This window comes from Pelobates fuscus, chromosome 3, assembly GCF_036172605.1.
Source record: "Pelobates fuscus isolate aPelFus1 chromosome 3, aPelFus1.pri, whole genome shotgun sequence".
In the NCBI taxonomy this organism is placed as follows: Eukaryota; Metazoa; Chordata; class Amphibia; order Anura; family Pelobatidae; genus Pelobates; species Pelobates fuscus.
Genome location: NC_086319.1, coordinates 147753978 through 147774553, shown reverse-complemented (window position 1 = coordinate 147774553; position 20576 = coordinate 147753978). Strand labels below are relative to the sequence as shown.

At 38.0% G+C, this 20576-nt stretch overlaps 1 protein-coding gene across 1 annotated transcript in view; it reads right to left on the bottom strand.

Annotated features, from left to right (window-relative positions):
* Window positions 1-1470: 1470 nt before the first annotated feature.
* LOC134602545 (A disintegrin and metalloproteinase with thrombospondin motifs 2-like) overlaps window positions 1471-20576 on the bottom strand; it is a 571473-nt gene continuing 552367 nt past the window's right edge. The window contains exon 22 of the mRNA XM_063447513.1: window positions 1471-2179. Within this exon, the coding sequence (XP_063303583.1) occupies window positions 1743-2179 (437 nt within the window). The 3' untranslated portion in view covers window positions 1471-1742. The remainder of the gene's footprint in view (window positions 2180-20576) is intronic.

Genomic DNA, 20576 nt, shown 5'->3' with positions numbered 1-20576 from the left:
AACAACTACCGTTAATGTAGCTGTTCTGGTGAGTATAATTATTCCTTGCAGGCATTTTCATGCAAACAATGCCTTTTCAGAGTTTACATTGCTCCCAAGGTACACCTCCAGTGGCCACAGACAGCCACTGGAGGTGCTTCCTGGAGCAGTGCTGCACACTCATTCAGCATCTCCACGCTCTGCATAGAGACACTGTATTTTCCTAATAGAGTTGCACATATCCATTGCATCTTTATGAGGAGGTGCTGGTGGGCCAAGCTGGTTTGTCCCTGCCCGGCCACACCTTCTTGCCGATTTCAGGCAGTCCATTGCTTTCCCTTTGTGAAATCATTGGTTTGCTAAAAATTGTAAATTCTGATTATGTCAGCAAGGAGGCAGATCAGACCAAGGCCAGTGCCGGATGCCTCACGCTGTGCTGGGATTAAAGTAGGTTTAATTTCCTTTTAAGGCAGCCGGGGGGGGGGGAGGGGCACTAAAACACTAAAATGGGGCATATATTAGACTATGGGCTTTTCAGAATCCCATTCAGGGCTCCATACCCTGTTAGCCCAGCCTAGCTTAAATCTACATTTCCATACCTGGACAACACTGGTAGGTATCTATTACATACTCCAAGGAAGGAGGCTAAATTTGTTCTTGTGTTGTGCATCCTCCACAATAGTGCTGAAATATTGCTTGGTTATACCATGACCCAGTAAGCCGCAGCCATCATACGATATCCTGCTATGAGGAGAACATATGTGCTGATATATCATAGACATGTTAATACGCTGTCATATGTAGCCTACAGCATGCACCATGCAAAACAATGTATGTCCCTGATCCTAATTAAGCAACACCCTCACAATATTGATTATGACACAGACATACCTAAATGTATAATGTGGCATATTTTCTTTTAAATCGGTGTATACTGTTTACTAGTTATCACAAGTATTTGATATTCCGCATATAAAGATATGATTGTATGTGATATTATATACATTTTCATAATTTACTTTGGATGGCTATAGTCATGTTTACATCCATGTTTTGTTTAAGGAATGTTGACATAAGTGAAGAATATTGTAAACAATGTATTTTTAATATCAGATATACAATGTTTACTTAAATATCATGCGAAATGAAAGAAGCATGTGGCTCCTTGTAGTGTCTTTAATAGTGCAGTAATATTGCTTATAATATCTTTAATTAATGCAATCTAAATCACAGTCCCTATATACATGTACTCAATTCACATTACCAGTGTAAATATAATCCACCATTTTGTAAAGCCAGATGTGGTGATGAACCAGGAAAAACATTAAAAAGTCAATTAAGAAAACTAATACATATCTAGGCAAGTCTTAATTCCACAAATTAGTGTTATTACATGCCATTCTAAAATGAAATGATGTTCTTTCATTTTTGCCTGCATAATATAATAATGGGGGAGTTATGCAGGAGAACAGAGTTAAGGAAAGAAGCACAAGACATCAATTTTGGTAAGAAAAATGATTTAATTAATAGAAATATAAATGTATTTAGGTGGCTATATACGCAAAACAAAAGAGCTGAAATTCATTAAGTGAACTGACTGTGAAGTGATTTCCAAAACCGTGAGATGGTTTGGAATAAATATTATTTTGAAATAATGCCAATTAGAATATCTGTAAGTTCTCTAAAGCACCATTTTAGTCTAGCACCAGAAAATATCTGTGTTGTGGTCTATGTAATAAAATAAATTGAGATTTACACTACTGTTATTTTAGTTTCTTCATTGTTTCCAGTTTCCTTTTCTCTGCAATCAGTTGTTGAATCCTCTGGTTCTTTGTCTTTTCATATAGAAACCTTCTTCGGGGGATGGTATTCGGTTCTGGTACTTCATTATCTAAAATATTAACTTTGTACGGAATGTCTACTCTATTAGTATGCTCTTGATTTTCTGTTACATTTATTAATGATGTGTTTTTATTATATGGAATGGTAGGTGACACAGTAGAATTAGGAGCCCTTAAAGTTGTTGGGATTGGTGGTGAAAGATTCTCGATGCTGTTATTTTTCACTGTATTTGAATCACTGGTAATTTGAGATGAATTGCATGGTTTACAGCACAGTCGGCTAAAACTGGGCATTGAACAGTAACGAGACAGAACTTCCAATCGACAAATAATTGACTTGTCTCCAAGGCAGTTTTCCTCTGCAAAAGAAGAACATACCAATATCAAATGATTAAATGAATATATGTAAGTGCATTATCAATATGTTCATTTTTAATTTAGCGCAAATGCATGAATTTAAGCCAGCACTTATAAATGCAAAGCAGAGCTCCAAGTGAAAAAAAAGTTGTTAATACAACAATGTAGGGTCTAATGTAATTACAATGATAGGTAAACAGCATTTTTGGAATAGTACCATTTTGCAATAGTTTAAGCCAGATACACCAGTTTAGTAAGCAGTGAACTTGAGCATTTATCAGCACTAGATGACAAATAATTAAAATATAATGTTTTAAAGATATTTCAGCAGTTTAAAAGATATTCTGAATAATACAATTCCACTAACCTTTCAGTGGATTGTTTACTAATAACTTAGTACATTTTGGATCAGGAAAAAAATCAGCACATAAAAGTAAAGGATTTGCATGTTCATGAAATACTGAAGAATTACTGGATTTTCCTCAATCTGTTCTAGTGTGAGGCACTTATTCTAAATAAATCCACCTTCTTTTTGAAGGCAAAATAACAGATATCCTCAATATAAAATAAAACAAATAACATAAATTGAACAGTTTGGCTCCCCTATTAAAAAGGAAGGCAATTAGGATTTTTCCAATAGATAAATAAAAAATCAAAAAAGATTAAATAAGAATTTGTGAAGAAGTGGAAACCATGTATACCATGTATTGGGCTGGGCAATTTGTGAATACCAATTTTAATAAGTAACAAAAAAATAAAAGGATGACATTTCTAAATGCATAATTTTACTTATTTACTACTACACTTTTTTTGTTTTTATTTTGTTTTTCTAAACTATTATACCGACTGGGGTGATCGGTATTCTAACCCTAACACCAACAGACTTACTGTTATCGTATAAACCACTTAAAAAAGTATTAAACTTAATAAACCAGGGGCCATAAACCTCACATATGGGCCATTGTAATTCGGAACATAGGCAGCAGTGTGAGGATTAATAGAACAGAGTGTATTAAGTGACACTATTTTTATCAATCACATTGACAGTTTTATTTTATATATGTATTACATAACTATTAAATATGTGCTGTATGTGCTTCCGCTAGATTAACTGAAACATCCATATAGGCTTACATGTTAACTGTAGTCAATTATCAATTTGTTTTTGGTTAATGATAGTTTCAATTTGTTTCATGTTGGAACCAACATCTTGCACATTTGTAAACTGGTTATAACATGTGGTTCTAAATTTATCTTTCAGGAGGGCTAAAAAGCTATGTATATTCATGTAGATTTGGAACATTGTTGCTAAATTTGGATCTTGATAACTGTTTTATGTGAATGATGTCTAAATTTTCACTTCAAAATACCCAAATGCCACAAATACTTTTTGCAATTCGGACTACGATTTATTGCAGTTCAATGAATAACCCCATATTTGTATTGTATGGTTATTTACATTTTTTTAGCACCATTTTCAACCAGATCTTATGAATATTACCAATTCCTAATTGTGTGTATAGCAAACAAATAATGCCCTTAAATCTGTCATTATACCCGAGGAAAGAATATAAAAGGTCACCCTGACCTTTTAATATAATTGAAGTGGTCTGGGTACAGTACCACTATCTCCTTCACCCTGAAATATAAAACATTGCAGTTTCAGATAAATTGCAATGTTTACATTGCAGGGTTAAGACATCCTCAAGTGGCTGTTTTCCAGACAACCACTAGAAGTGCTTCCTAGCTTTTCACAGTGTTTAACTCCATGAAACTATGTTGGATGTCCTCCTGCTTTTCAAAATCTCTCAGTTGACACAGGCAGACTTGGCTATACAGTTGTGCTCAAACGTTTGCATACCCTTGGAGAACTGGTAATATATGTACTATTTTAAAAGAAAACATGAGTGAGAAGGCAAAACACTTCTTTTATTTCTTATGGGATTCATATTCAACTGTAGGTTATAACGGAATGGCACAATCATAAAACAAAACATGTCAGAGAAAAAAATTAAATGACCCCTGTTTAAAAGTCTGCAACCCATAGTTCTTAATAATGTGTATTGTCTCCTTTAGCATAAATGACTCAATGACAGAGTGCAGTCTTTTGTGATAGTTGTCTATGAGGCCCCTAATCCTTGCAGGTGGTAAAGCTGCCCATTTGTCTTGGCAAAATGCCTCCAGGTCATGCAAAGTCTTTGGTCGTCTTGCATGAACCACACGTTTGAGATCTCCCAAAAGTGGCTCGATGATAGGAGACTGTGAGGGCCATTCCAGAACCTCCACCTTTTCCACTGTAACCACTGGAGGGTCAACTTGGCCTTGTGCTTATGGTCATTGCTGGAAAGTCCAAGAGTGTCCTATGTGCGGCCTTCGTGCAGAAGAATACAAATTGTCTGCCAGTATTTTCCAATAACATGCTACGCTCATCTTGCCATCCATTTTCACAAGATTCCCCATGTCTTTAGAGCTCAAACCCCCACAAAACAGTGAGCCACCACCATGCTTCACAGTGGGGATAGTATTCTTTTCACTATAGGCCTTGTTGACCCCTCTCCAAACATAGCGCATATGGTGGTGACCATAAAGCTCTATTTTGGTCTCGTCACTCTAAATTACAGTGTGCCATAAGCTGTGAGGTGTGTCAAGGTGTTGTCAGGCATATTATAACCAGACTTTTTTTGTGGCATTGGCACAGTAAAGGCTTCTTTCTAGAAACCATGTAGCTCCTTTTTGTTTAGGTATCGTCATATTGTACTGCTTGAAACAATCACACAGTCTTTTTCCATGACCAGCCTGTATTTCTCCTGAGGTTACCTGTGGGTTTTTATTTATATCCTGAACAATTCTTCTGGCAGTTGTGGCTGAAAACTGTCTTGGTCAACCCAACCTTGGATTGGTATCAAGAGATCCCCGAATTTTCCACTTCTTAATAAGTGACTAAACAGTACTGACTGGCATTTTCAAGGCTTTGGATATCTTTTTACATCCTTTTCCAGCTTTAAAAAAGTTCCATTACCTTGATACACAGGTCTTTTGACAGTTCCTTTCTACTCCCAATGGCTCAGAATCTAGCCTGCTCAGTGCAGCCATGTGAGAGCTAACAAACACATTGACTATTCAAAAAAGTCTACTAGGAGGAGGAGCAAGATGACGTAGTGCGTGCGACTACGTCCTCGTTGTACACGGCTGAGGGAGCTTTCTTGGGAGCCGACATGAAGAGAAAGGGAGACGACCCGACCTACCTAGCATGCCACTCAGGGTGCCTCTTGGAGTTGCGAATAAAGGACAGAGAGGACCTGATGTGATGCTGAACACACCTTCCACACAAATAGCAAGGAATATTGCAGAAATAGCGAAACATATAAATATTCAGCTAATGAATAAAGGAACCAAACAGTTAGAAGCACTACAATCCAAGTGGTATCTAAAGGGTAACAAGCCAGAAACACTAATGTCTAATACATTTAAAAAAGAGAAATATAAAAGATTAATATTTTACATAAAAGACAGAGAAACCTTTTTGAATGGCCCCAGCTAAAAATAGGCGTTTCAGAGATTTTATCAGAATCTATATAACCTACCAGAATAAATATTTGGCAGGGAAAAAGATTGAGGAATTCTTTGAAAACGTACCCATGCCAAAAATCCTACCTGACCAATTAAAGCTGATAAATCCGACCATAACAGAAGGAGAGGTCAGTAAATCCATAGATAAGCTTAAAATAAAGACTGCCCCAGGCCCAGGTGACTTCACAAATAAATTCTATACACTAATAAAAGACCAACTAAAAAGGGGAACTTACCACCATTTTCAACTATATCATGAAAACAGGAAGCTGTCCTGGAGAGTAGTTGACTGCAAATATTGTCCCCATCCCAAACGCAGATAAAGATTTAGAACGTATTGGCAATTATAGACCTATATCACTAATCAACACAGATTAAAATATTATCTTCTATGCTTGCTGATAGATTAAAAATAGTCATACCACAATTAATTAATAATGACCAAGTAGGATTTATACCAGGCCTTCAATCAACAATCTTAGAAAATAATAAACATATTAGAAGATAAAGTAACAGGGTCAGGATTCACATCACAAAACTTCAGTGTTAAAAATGGGACTAGACAAGGGTGCCCTCTTTCCCCTTTACTATACATAGTGGTGTTAGAACCCCTTTGCGATTCTAATAAGACAAAATAAAGAAAATCTAAGGATTTATGAACTCCTTAGGAAAAAGTAAATTAAATCTTTACGCAGATGACATCTTACTAACCTTAGAAGAACCAAAAACTTCAATCCCAGAGCTTCTGAAGGAGATAAATAAATACTCCAAAGTGTCAGGATACAAAATTAATATAGAGACATCAATATTTATAGCTAAAATTTAAACTAAAAGTTAATTAATTTTCTTATACAAAACCTTGAGCTCCTAGAAAACAAGGACAGGCTAAAATATTTAGGCAGAACATTAACTTCAAATTTAAAAGATCTAGTAGAAACCAACTTTTTACCTTTACTAACAAAAACTAATAAAAACTTAAGGGACTGGAAAGGTATGGGATCTTCCTGGTCGGGTAAGATCAATATCCTAAAACCATACATTTTACCAAAATGGCTGTATCTATGGAGAATGATCCCACCTAATTTCCCAGAAAACTGGCAATCTTTTTTAAATTTGAATGGGGCGGCAAGAAAGCAAGAGTTAAAATTAAAGTTTTTGCTAGATCATGGCAGGATGGAGGTTTGGGGTGCCTGGAAATTTAACAATGTTATCAGGCAAGCAGACTTTTTCACATATTGTTTTCACAAAATTTTGCTGCAATCCAAGAAACCTGGTATAAAATGGAAAAAGCTAAAACCGGTGTAGGAAATTTAACATCACTATTTTGGGTCCTAGTCGTGAAAAAAAAATGAATCAAAGAGGCACAAACTAAATCCCAGATACTCAAAGAGTTAACGAGTTGGTGGGACAAATGCACAAACAACATAGGACTCAGAAATAGAATAATATATGTGCTCCCTTTTTCTAGTATTTCAGATATGTTAGACAACATAAAAATAGATACTTGGAAGACTGGGAGGGGCAAAGGAATTTAAAAATATATTAACGGAACATAAAATTTAAACCTTTAATCAAATTATGGAGGAATTCAACACTCCCAACAAAGACACTTTCAGCTATCTGCGAACTAAGGACTTCTTAGCAGAATATCTCCTTCAAAATGAGGGGAGAAAATTACAATCCTCAAACATCTACTTGAATTAAAAAACTTTAGAAACCTAATGGCAAAATGCGCTAAAGTTATTTACAGATGGAGACACGATAAACCGATAGAATTGATCAATAAATGGGAAAAAGAACTACAAGTACATATAGAAGAAGAAGAAGAGTGGATAAGCTCTCTAAATGAACTAAATAAATATGTACACTGCCTAAACCTTACAGAAACCCAATTCAAACTCTCAAAAAGATGGCACTTAACAATGAAACGTTTAAAGAAAATCAGACAGGTGCTGGAAATTTAATATTAATGAAGGCAATTTAATCCACAGTTGGTGACAGTGCACACCCATAAATAAATTCTGGAAAGATGTAATCAAGGTAATATATCAAATAATGGAAATAAAATTAGTTTTTAAGCCAGAAGTGGTTCTGCTAAACTTGTACTGGCCAAAAATGACAAAAAAAAATATTAATGATAATTCTACATATAATTACAGCAGCTAAACTACTTTTAGCACAAAATTGGAAACACAAGTTATATGGCAAGAAAGAATGGAAAGAGGTACCCTGGTGAACTTAGGAAACAGATATACTCAAAAAAGAAGACTGGGATACATGGATATGCAAAATGGAAAGGATAACCTACTAAATATCGTCAACACTACTCTTCTCTCTTCTGAACCTAGCAAACAATAATTAAATCAGGTATAGCTAAGGTCCAGACTCAGTGAGATGAGGGCCAGAAAAGGAGGGGAGGAAAAGAAAAGAAGGTAAAGATCTTAACCCCTAAACGGGAAGACAAAACAGAATAATAAAATAAGGAAAATATACTGCGCAGAAGATGCTCTCTCTCTCTCCAAAAGAGAAAGGGTAAAGCAAATTTGATAAATAAGAATATATAATACAATCAAACCAAAGGATGGGGGGAGAGGGGGATGGGGATTCGGGTGGGGGGGGTCACATGGAGTTTAATAGGATAAGAGGATAGCACAAGATATTTATAATGACAAGAGTACCAAGGCCTGAAACATAGAAGTATTAATAAAACTATACAAGGCAGGTACTTGTTTGAAATATAAAAGAAAAAAAAAGAAGAAAAGAGAAGGGGAAGAAAAGAAAACACATTGACTATTTATACACAGATACTAATTGCAATTTAAAAAGCCACAGGTGTGGGAAATTAACCTTTTAGTGCAATTCTAATCTGTGTGTGTCACCTTGTGTGTTTGTAACAAAGACAAACATTCAAGGGTATGACAAATTTTAATCAGGGCAATTTGGGTGATTTCTGTTATCATTATGATTTAAAAAGGAGCGAAACAAGTATGTGATAATAAATGTCTTCATATGATCACTATCCTTCAATGAAATAATTATTTTTGCTCGATCAGTCATATTTTCAAAATCAATGCCAACATTTCCTAATTTCTGCCCGGGTATGCAAACTTTTGAGCACAACTGTATATTGCTACAACCCACAGGACTGAGGACTCAGTATATTCATTGTTTTTTATTATTTTACTAATACTAGTTTTTTATTTAATAAATTACCTTTTTTACTAACCTCCTCCTGGTGAAGAAACTACTTGTGCTCCAGCTATTCATCCACAGGGTTCTGTGTCCCCTTATAGACACATATGCTTATATACTCAGAGCCAGGGTCCAGGCTCTGAATCAGGTGAGCAGTTCACTGTACCCTGTCACCTACACTGCATTATCTGTACATGCTGCACCAAATGTGGTTTTTCATTTTTTAAAGGAACAACGCGACCATTTCTACATCAACCTATAGGGTTTGTGTCCCCACATAGACACACACGTCCATATACTCAGAGCCAGAGTTCAGGCTCTGTATCAGGTGAGCAGTTCACTGTACCCTGTCACCTATACTGTAACACCTTTACATGCTGCACCAAATTTTGGGCTTTTTTGTCTCTTAAAGGAACAGCGTTACCATTCGTCCAGTGTAAGGTTTCGTGTTATCCCAAACACGCCTGCAAAAGTGATCTGAGCCTATCCAGATAAGGCTCAGAACCATGTGAGTGGATCCATACCTTTTTTACCACTCTATCATTAAGTTAAACATATCACACGATATTATTTTCTCTCATCCCCTGCCCTAGGTTATCTACACGGCCCAAAGGAGGGGGGTGAGTTACCTCACTTTTGAGCGCTCCACCTATAGACTGGGGTTGATTTATTAACCACACAGTCCAATACTATATATGTATATTGCTATGTCTTCTTCCGAGAGTTCTCTGTTAGCACAAAAGGTTATACAATATTTCCCTACCTTAACACTGTCAACTCTCTGTGTTATGACATACACCTTTTAACATATCCAAACATGGCAATTCAATACCAAACCAGAGATAGCTCTAACTAAACTTAGACAATTAATTTAGCTGGGTTTTTGTTAAAGGGATACTATAGTTACCCAGACCACTTCAGCTCAATTAAGTGGTCTGGGTGCAATGTCCCTCAGGTTTTAACCCTTCACACGTAAACTAACTGCTATGTTTACATTGCAGGGTTAATCCAACCTCTAGTGGCTGTCTTCTGGACAGCCGCTAGAGGCGCTTTTGCGACGCTGGATGCGAAATTCGCATCCAGTGTGCAGAAGGTCCATAGGAAAGCATTGAGAAATGCTTTCCTATGGACTGTTTGAATGCGCGCGTGGCACTTGCCACTCGGGAGCGGACGTCGACGAGGGAGGAGAGGTCACCAGCGCCGAGGGTGCCCGGTACTGGACAAAGGTAAGTGGCTGAAGGGGATTTAACCCCTTCAGCCCAACGGGAGGGGGACCCTGAGGGTTAGGGTCCCCCAAGGATTATATAGCGTCAAGAAAACGAGTTTTCTTTAATTATATCCTCCCAGCAAACATCCTGATTCCAGTCATTGATCAGTAGACTTAATGTGACATTTAATTCTGTTCTCTTGCTAGCTCTATTTTAAGAGGAATCCCCATGTTGAATGTCAAGAATAAGTTGACAAATGCCTTACTAGAGTCATAATGAGAGTTGCAGGGAGTATCAAGTAAATATGTGACAAATTGCAGCCTGCAGTTGTTATGTAGAGGCTGACAGTATAACAAAGAACAATTATATTCAATATGTATTTTATTATGTTCTGTAAAATGAAGTCTCCAAATTTTATATATATATATATATATATATATATATATATATATATATATATATATATATACACAATATACAAAAGTGATTCCCATATCAGTCCAAATAGGTCATCAACTGTCAAGATTTAAGCATGTCCCAATATTGTTCCTATGGAGATATAGAGAACACCTGGATTATTGAAGACTGGATCGGTAACAACTAAATTATATGTGGAATGTGAATGTACATAAATTAAAGTCAGTCTCTATACTTCTCACACATTTCTTTATATAACAGGCTATATTGTTTTTTATGTTTTTTTTAAATTTTTTATAATTTACTTACATAGACGTGTTAAAATGTGTATATGACATTAAGGAAAGGGAAAAAAAACATCTTCCTCTAGTCCTATGCTATTCTTCATACATTAAAACAAGTCTTTTTCACAAGCTCAGTAAACAGGTACATTTTGAAAATTTTTATTTTGTTTTGTTTTTGTTTATTTCTAATGTGTTTGAACAAACGGGATATTCCAAACAACTATGGTAAGAAAAATAAATTTCAATTATTTTTACAAGCTTATATAAGCATCATACATAAATTAATAACCACAATAAAAAAAAAAATCACATTGGGCAAATTTATTAAGGCATGGAATATTTTTTAGAGTTTGGGATATGCAACTCCATAACTTCTTGGGCTTATTTACTAAGGCACAAGACAGAAAAAGGCAGGGTTTAAAGTGAATAGTAAGGGATCAAAAAGGTTGTTAGTAAATTATCTTTATGTTTTGTTTTGTTTTCTTGGATTTTGTTATCGGTAAACATATTTTAAATGCAGACAAAAGTTATAGTGCAATAAATAGCTTTATAAAACTTGCAATGCAAATGTTTGTGTGTATAAGGTATGTGTAATGTTTTTACTATGTTTAAAATGCAGTATTGTTTGCCATAGTAAATTATGCTCAACTGTGACTAGTAGTAAAATTTACATTCAAGGTTTGATATAAAGTTAAAAGTAATTTGCTTTGATGTGTAGCAAAAATAGGCAATCCTTTGATGAATATTTCATATAATCTCAACAACTTTAGTAAATATGCCCAGCAGCTAACGTGTAATTTATTATCCATTTGCCCCTGTGTAAATCCGCCCATCATTATAAAGACACTAACAATACATCCCTGAAAAAACAAAGTGCAGATAGTTATATTACACATTTTAGAAATACTGTAATTTATTACCATTTAACCACTAATACTGTTTGACATATTTGCATAACTAGTTTTACAACATGTTAACAGTTGAAATATAAGTTTACAATCAAACAACAATTCTGTTAAATAACAGTTTTAAGAGCCAGTTTAATTTTTTTCTAGGTTTTTTTTTTTATTACACAATTAAGTGACATAACCCTGACAATTATATTTCCATACATGTGTATTAAACCCAAAAAAATTGATATGTGTTATCACATGACAATGGCAATGTTAAGTGCTCAGTGGTCATTAATACTTTATTTAACAATCAAGCATTTATAAAGCATCATTAGCACTTCTGATGATAAAATGAGACTGAAAGGGCTGCAATGACTGCTAAAAGTATATACAAAATGAAAACTGAGGTTTGGTCATTTTGAAGTGCATGCACAATCAAATTAAAGAAAATACAATTGCATATTACAGAAGGCACAACATTATTTTGACTGGGCAATACATTGGTACTGTAGCAAATGCATATGATGCTAACTACATATGTTTTGGTTGTTTGATTTTTTGCCATTTCTGCTTCCTCCTGTAACAAAGCAATATAAAGCAAAAGATATATAGTATACAGATACCATTTCTTATTTTTACATTTATCTGTTTTAATCACACCCAATATGAACAAGTGTATAAAATAAAGCACACAGCGGAGCAACCTTGTGATTTAAATTGCTCCAACTGCACGGAACCGTGGCATTTAAAGCGACACTATAGTCATCAAAACAACTTTAGCTTAATGAAGCAGTTTTGGTGTACAAATCATGTCCCTGCAGTCTCACTGCTCAATTCTCTGCCATTTAGAAGTTAAATCACTTTGTTTAAGAACCCTAGTCATACCTCCCTGCATGTGACTTGCAAAGACTTCCTAAACACTAGACATGCCAGCCTTCCTAAACACAAGACATGCCTATGTATAAATGGTAGGTACCACCAGAATAGTTGAGAATGACAGTGTTAAGATTATGTGGGACTTCCAGATCTTAACAGACAAACAAGTACTAGCCAACCAAAGAGACATTGAAGTAGTAGACAAATCACAGAAAACTCCAGTGGTGGTGGGTGTGACAATGCCTAGATTACAAGGAAGGAACGCGAGAAGGTGGACAAATACCAAGGGCTAAAACAGGAGTTAGAAAGGATAAAAAAAGTGAAGGCAGTAGCAGTCCCAGTTGTGAGCACCAGTTAGGAGCACTCAAGGCTGCAAGCCTCAAGTTGGGAGAATGGCTTCAGCAGATTCCAGGTGGGACATCGGATATCTGTGTAAAGAAGGATGCAGTTTGAGGAAAAAGTAAGATACTGTGAAATATGATAGATAGATCGATCGATCGATCAAGCAATCGATAGATAGATAGCTATACATAAGTATGTGTGTGTGTGGGTGTATGACTGATATTGTATGGTGTCAAACAGCATCTTTATTCAGTATAAAGATGGTATTCATGATATAAAGAGATATTCAACAAACACATACTTATGGCCACACAATTTATGTTACATTTCAATGGCTATCTCAATGGTTTTATGCCCCTAAAAGGCCATTTGGAATTGTAAGCAGTTTTGTAGTTAATTAGTCTCACAAGGGAGGAAACTAGCAGGACTATTATTATTATTATATACTTTATTTAATAAACTTTGTATATCCTAACTCTGCTGGAGTCACAAAATAGAACCCCAAACCCACATTGGACCCCTCTACACCCTGCCGCCCACAACACAGGATCTTCCCCCCCACTACACAGTACCCCTCTAGACCCCACCCCCTCTTACGTAGGACTGCCTACACCCTGCCCCCCACTACACAGGACTCTTTTACACCCATCCCTCACTGCACAGGATCCCTCCCCCGCACTACACAGGACCCACTTAAACCCTACCACCCACTGCAGAGGACCCCCCTTCACCTCTACATAGGACTCCCTCTCACCCTACTACCCATTGCACAGGACCCCCAAAGCACTGTGTTCAATTGCACAGGACCCCCTACACACTGCCACACACTATACATAACCCCCTTTACCTTGCCACTATACACATGAAGTACTACATCCAGCAACACACTACAGACCTGCCACACATTACACTGTAGCCCCCTACAACCTGCCACACACTGCAATGTACCCTTCTACAACCTGCCATACACTGATAAAAAATCCACAATTCCAGTACTGTCCCACCAGCAATAAAACATAGTCCTCCCCACCTAAAGCACATTACAGAGGACCCCCTACACCCTACACTTTACTGCTAGAAATCCACCCACTCTGCTGCTCTATTTCCAGCAGTGTAACAGCCTCCTCAACACCCCACTATATTCAGCAATGTGAGAGATACCTCCCATCCCAACTGCACCCATCTATACTCTACAGCCAAGGCAAAAACCCTTAAACACTATACCCAGACTTATGCTACGCCACTGTATACAGCATTGGGACATATCTCTCCTAAGCATGCAGGGTATGTTGAATGACTTTCGCAAGAAATAAGGTAGATACCCACAGCACATTTGGAGGGTGACAGATCATTCCTATAGTTTTGAGTAAAGAAGGTGTATCACTATTCATAGTGTGGGCACATATTTGCTTTGATGGAGGAAATATCTTCCAGGACTATTTACTATCACACACAAACACACAATGCATCTCTTACACACACACAATGAACCCCTTACAGACACACGCTGTATTAAATTACATACATACACAGAAACACACACCTTGCATTCCTTACACATACAAACACAGATTCACACAATGCATCCCTTACACACACACACACACACACACACACAATGCATCCACAATACACACACACTAGAGCCTTTACACAAACTGGTATCCCTTTACACTACATTCCATAAGAACACACACACATTACATCCTCTACAAAAACACGTAACACATACGCATACACTCCACTCCCTGTGAGCGAACTCATGGGTGGGCCTTGAAAGCCTAAGGCTTATGGGCGGGCCTTGTAGGCATACTCACGGTCAGGTTCCATAAAAAATGGAACTGGTTCCTGTTCATTGATTTTTGTGAGCACTGCCTCCAGAGAGCCTGTTTTAACATCAGAACACCAGACTCTAATAAGGAGAGAGGTCTAAAAAGGAGTAGTCCTACACTGTAAAAATAGACCGTGCTGCACTTCCTCCCCCGTGCACTTATTAGACCAGAAGTGATCTATTTGTTGCACGAAGACTCTTTTATTTACAGCCTACAAGATTTTTACAATCAAGGTATCATTTCTCTCCCCCTGCTCTCGGCACCATTTGAATCACAGTCACTTCCACACGGATAGTAAACCATAGCCCTACATCTATGCCTGCCAGTAATAGGAGTGGTATTCCGGGTTTAGACCTATTCAGATCCATGATTTACCATATGAAGTGAGACCCTCTTAGGCTAGGTATATAACATCTACCCTCCCTCCTTTCTTTTTAGCATTATTCCCAGGCATTATCATTTGGCAGACAGTCTTATTTATTATAGAACTTGGCCGCAAGTGTAGCTTACTTCTTGCAAGTGCTACCACCTCTTTATCTACACAGAATTATTATAGGCAGCAAGCATTGTTGAGGGTTGAGATTTACTGTGTGTTCATGCCATAATAGCGACTTTATATCGATCCCAACAGGATTTGCTATTCCCAGGCACATATCTATTGAGTAGTATATTTGGCATAGACATGTGCACTTTATATACTCACGATATTTGTGCTACAATTTTATTTGATCTTTATAGAAAAATTAACCTATTAGTTATCACGATCATAGTTACCCTACGTGGTAATGATCATATATCTAGATCTATTATTTTCCTATTTAGGACTTATTAGTTATTTTTTTTCTTTTCACCTTTTTTTTTGAGTTTTTTACATTATAGTTTGTACACATCACACATGATATTTGCCACTGGGCAATTTTAATATCTTTTCATTAATAAAGTTTTTTTGTTTTTGTTTTTCATACTAATATATTGAGAATCTCTCTTTTCTGGATTGATTAGATGTACCTGTATATTTGTTATGTATCCCAGTCCCCACTTTTGGTACACTATCCCTCCCTCGATTCACGGTTTACACTAGGAGTTACCTCCCTAGCTACCCCCCTATTTTAAATCATAAAATAATAACTCTACTAATAAAATAATTAGATTGAGAGATGCAGACTAAAATGCAAAGCTTTCTTCTTTTAAATCTGCCTAGATATACATATAGTATACATATATATTCAAAACAAATAAATGTAATATTTCAAAGTTATTTTACAGTGTTCTTTTTCTTTTTCTTTATTTCCCTTAAAGGCCCAAAATGTAAAATACTTGATGACCATACAGGTTGCAAGTTGAACATATATTGTACATGTATTACTCATTGCAATGTCATAATTCATTCTGTATCTGCATGTGTAAATTAATAAGGCTTGTATTTTAAAGAGTTCATGATTACTGTATGTGTGCTTCTTACATCCCACATCCGGATATCTATGTATTTATTTTTAAAGAGGTGTGTAAAAGTATTTAAAATAAATATATATATATATATATATATATATATATATATATATATATATATATATATATATACACTAACAAAGAGATACAAAAAGGATGCCTAGTTCACACAATCTAGTTGATAGTTTAATGACTGAAAAGCAAGTATTTTTTATAGGTACCAGCTAGCAGATTCTAATTTTTGACTATCTCTTTGCAAGTTTTCATTTTCATACATTGTTATGAAATCTGCTCTTGGTAATCTGGCAAATTACATAAACAGCATGGGGACATTTATCAAACATAAAATGTTTTATGCTGCATGTGTTGTGCTGGGGCTGGAAGTTTTACATACTTACAAGATCGTTCATAGAGATTTAAAGCTGCAAAATATATTAATAGACAAAGAAGCATTTCCTAAAATCACATACTTTGGTTTTAAACTAGGGATGGTATTTTGAAACAGAATCAGGACTGGACTGTTTGTGGAATAAAAGGCTCATATAAGGCTCCTGAATTCATGAAAAGGAACACTACACCAGAACTGTTGACAGGTGGAGTCTTGGTGTGGTCAATTACAGAATGATTTTTGTCCTTTGAATTTTGTATTTGAATTAATTTCATAGATAAAATTGATGACAATGTCTATGTCTAAAAAGTAGCTTTAATAATGAAAACGTGTTTGACTAAAGATCCAGAGGAGCACTTGGGAGGTAGTAGGAGGGAAGCCAAAGATGTAAAGGACCTTTAATCAAACACATCGATTGGAGTGTATTTTTTAGAAAAAAAGTGAAGCCTCCATTTGTACCAACTATTGAAGAAAGCAACCCAAAGACACATTTTTATACAGTCTACAACATTCAAGAGACTTATAAAGAAAGATCAGGATATGTTTAAAGATATTAATTGGAAATCAGATGAATTTTAAGTGGATAGCAATTATGTGAACTTAAACAAAAACATTTAAGGTAGTGAGGGAAAGTATAATGTTTACACATGCTAATTCCACAAGAAGACCCAATTGATAAAGAAAACATATCTCTACTAGTTTTTGGAGACTGATCTTATGGGAAGAATCTAAATCCACTGATGTCAGGAAAAATGCCCAAGACAACCTGCAGATTTGAACCCTAGAGCCACCCCTTAAACCTCAATCCCACAGTGAATAAAAAAAAAAAAACCTGCAGATTTGAGCCCTAGAGCCACCCCCTTAAACCTCAATCCCACAGCGAATAAAAAAAAAAAAAAAAAACCTGCAGATTTGAACCCTAGAGCCACCCCCTTAACCCCTTAAGGACACATGACGTGTGTGACACGTCATGATTCCCTTTTATTCCAGAAGTTTGGTCCTTAAGGGGTTAAACCTCAATTCCACAGTGAATTAAAAAAAAAAAAAAAAAAAAAGAGGTCTGACGTGAGATTGTGTGCTCCTTTGTCAGGGAGCAGAGAAGGACTAAACAGCACCTCATTATCACACCTCTATTTAAGCTGCTAGACACTGCCTCCCCTGGAAAGAATAACCCAATTAGCAGCTCTGTCTGTAAAGCCAGGTTGCATTATATAGACACGAAGGTGTGCTATGAATGAGGAAGTTTTGATCTTCCACTAGAAACGTCACTTCCATGTGTTGTGTCACAGGGGTTGCGCCATCCTATGAAGGTGGAAACCTGATCAGCGCTGAAATAGAAACCGGCTGCAATATTTACAATCCCAACAAGAGATCGCACAGAGCACAAAACAGATAGAAGTGCACTGACTATAAATGTAGTGTATAAGTAAAGAAGTGCACTGACCAGTGTCGTACACATGACCCATGGGGCCCCGGTGCGAAAATTGATCCGTGGGCCCCCCCCCCCCTCGCGCTTACTCTGCGCGGGCCGGGGCAGCAACACATGGCGGCGGGCACCTGGTCGCAGGGGTTGCAGGGCTGCAACCGCGGTATGTACGCCAGTGCATGCAGATGCACACACACTTAAAGGACCACTACAGACACCCAGATCACATCAGCTCAATGAAGTGGTCTGGGTGTCAGGTCCCTCTAGTTTTAACCCTGCAGCTGAAAGCATAGCAGTTTCGGAGAAACTGTTATGTTTCACTGAGGGTTAATCCAGCCTCTAGTGGCTGTCTCACTGACAGCCGCTAGAGGCGCTTCCGCCATTTTAAGACACTGAACGTCCATAGGAAAGCATTGAGTAATGCTTTCCTATGGGCGGTTTGAATGCGTGCGCGGCTTTTGCCGTGCATGCGCATTCGGAGCTGAGAGGCGGAGGGATCCCCAGCGCCATGGGAGTCCGGCGCTGGAGAAAGGTAAGTGCTGAAGACACACACACACACTCTCACGAACAAATGCATACACACTAGCTAACAGACACACATATTTACTGACAGAGACACACTCAGCGGCAGACATACATACACACTCACTTGCAAAACATACACTCTCACTGACAAACACACACTCACTAACAGACATCAAACAGACTCACTAACACACACACACAAACACACTCAGTAACAGACACACACAGTAACACACTCACTGACACTCACTAGCAGACAAACACACTCTAACACAAACACCAACACTCACACTAACACACACACACACACTCACACACACACACTCACACACACACACTAACACTCACACACTCACTCACACACACTAACACTCACACACTCACTCACACGAACACTCACACACACACTAACACACACACACTAACACACACACACTAACGCACACACACTAACACTCACACACACACTCACACACACTTACACTCACACACACTTACACTCACACACACTTACACTCACACTCACTCACACATGTTTTTTTTAAGTTAATCCCCCCAGCCTCCCTACCTTTTGGAGTGCTGAGGGGATTCCCTGGGGTCCAGTGGTGCTGCTGGGCTCCTAGGCGGCCGGTCAGGCCGGTGCGCGAGGGAGCACTCTCCCCTGAGTGCTTCCTCTTCAGCTCCCTCGCGCGCCGCGTAGGGATGCCGGCGCCGGAAGATGACGTCATCTTCCGGCTCCGGTATCAGTGCGGTGCGCGAGGGAGCTGAAGAGGAAGCACTCAGGGGAGAGTGCTCCCTCGCGCACCGGCCAGCCTGACTGCCCGCCGGGTGTAAGCAGGGTCAGCCTCGGGGGGCCCTGAGGTGGCCGGCTCCTGGGGCCCCCAAGAGAAGAGGCTGGCCCGTGGGTACATACAGGGTCGCAGGGGCAGCCGGGCCCCCTGGTGGGCCGGGCCCGGTCGCAGCCACGACCCCTGCGACCCTGGTATGTACGCCACCGGCACTGACTATAAATGTAGTATATAAGTAAAGAAGTGCACTGACTACAAATATAAGTGTATCATGTATGACACTAGACGGCAGCTTCAGTATTAAGGTTTATGCCTCAGTCTTCTTACATATATGTGATTGGCCTCTCCAACCTCACAATTTAAAGGGGACAATCATACCATAATGCCCTTATTAATAAAAAGACCTGAAACAGGATTATTAGATAATTAATGTGCAATGCTCCTTTAAAGCTGTATTCTCAATTAATGTTAACATTCATACTGTTATTCAACATAGAAGACGAGGCGGCAGCAAGGGAGAGAGCTGTCATCTCATTGCTCTGCTCCCTCGCGCACCCAGCATTTGATGTAATTTCTGTACTGGCATACTAAACAGTGCGCAACAGGGAGCAGAGCAGGGAGATGACAGCAAGCCAAACTGGTAAAGCCTATCCACTCCAGCTCTCCAAGGATAGAGAGGCTGGGTGTATTTCAAATAAAATAATTTAAACAAAAATTACAACTTCTGAGTGCTTATGTGAGTGTGTCTGTCTGTCAGTGAGTATGTGAGTGTGTGTCAGTGAATATGTGTGTGTATGTCTGTCAGTGAAAGTGTGTCTCTGTCAGTGAGTTTGTGTGTCTACTGTAAGTGAGCCAAACAATGACCACAAAAACTCCATACACACCGCAGGCAGACATTTGAATGGATGGCAATTATCTGCACTTTAAAAACAAACGCTTTAAGGAAGTGAGAAAAAAAGTGAATGTTTGCACATGCTAATTCTGGGAGAAGAAGCAATTGATAAATAGAAAACATCGCTAACCAGTGGTGTATTTAGGATTTGTGCTGCCTTATGCAGGACGGTGCTCAGGCACCCCCCCTAATTTAGATTTTCCCCACCCATTCCTGTCAAGGCTGCACTTTTACTGATAGACACTCACTCACTGACAGATGCACACTCACTGACAGACGCATACACTCATTGACAGACACACACTCTCATATACACT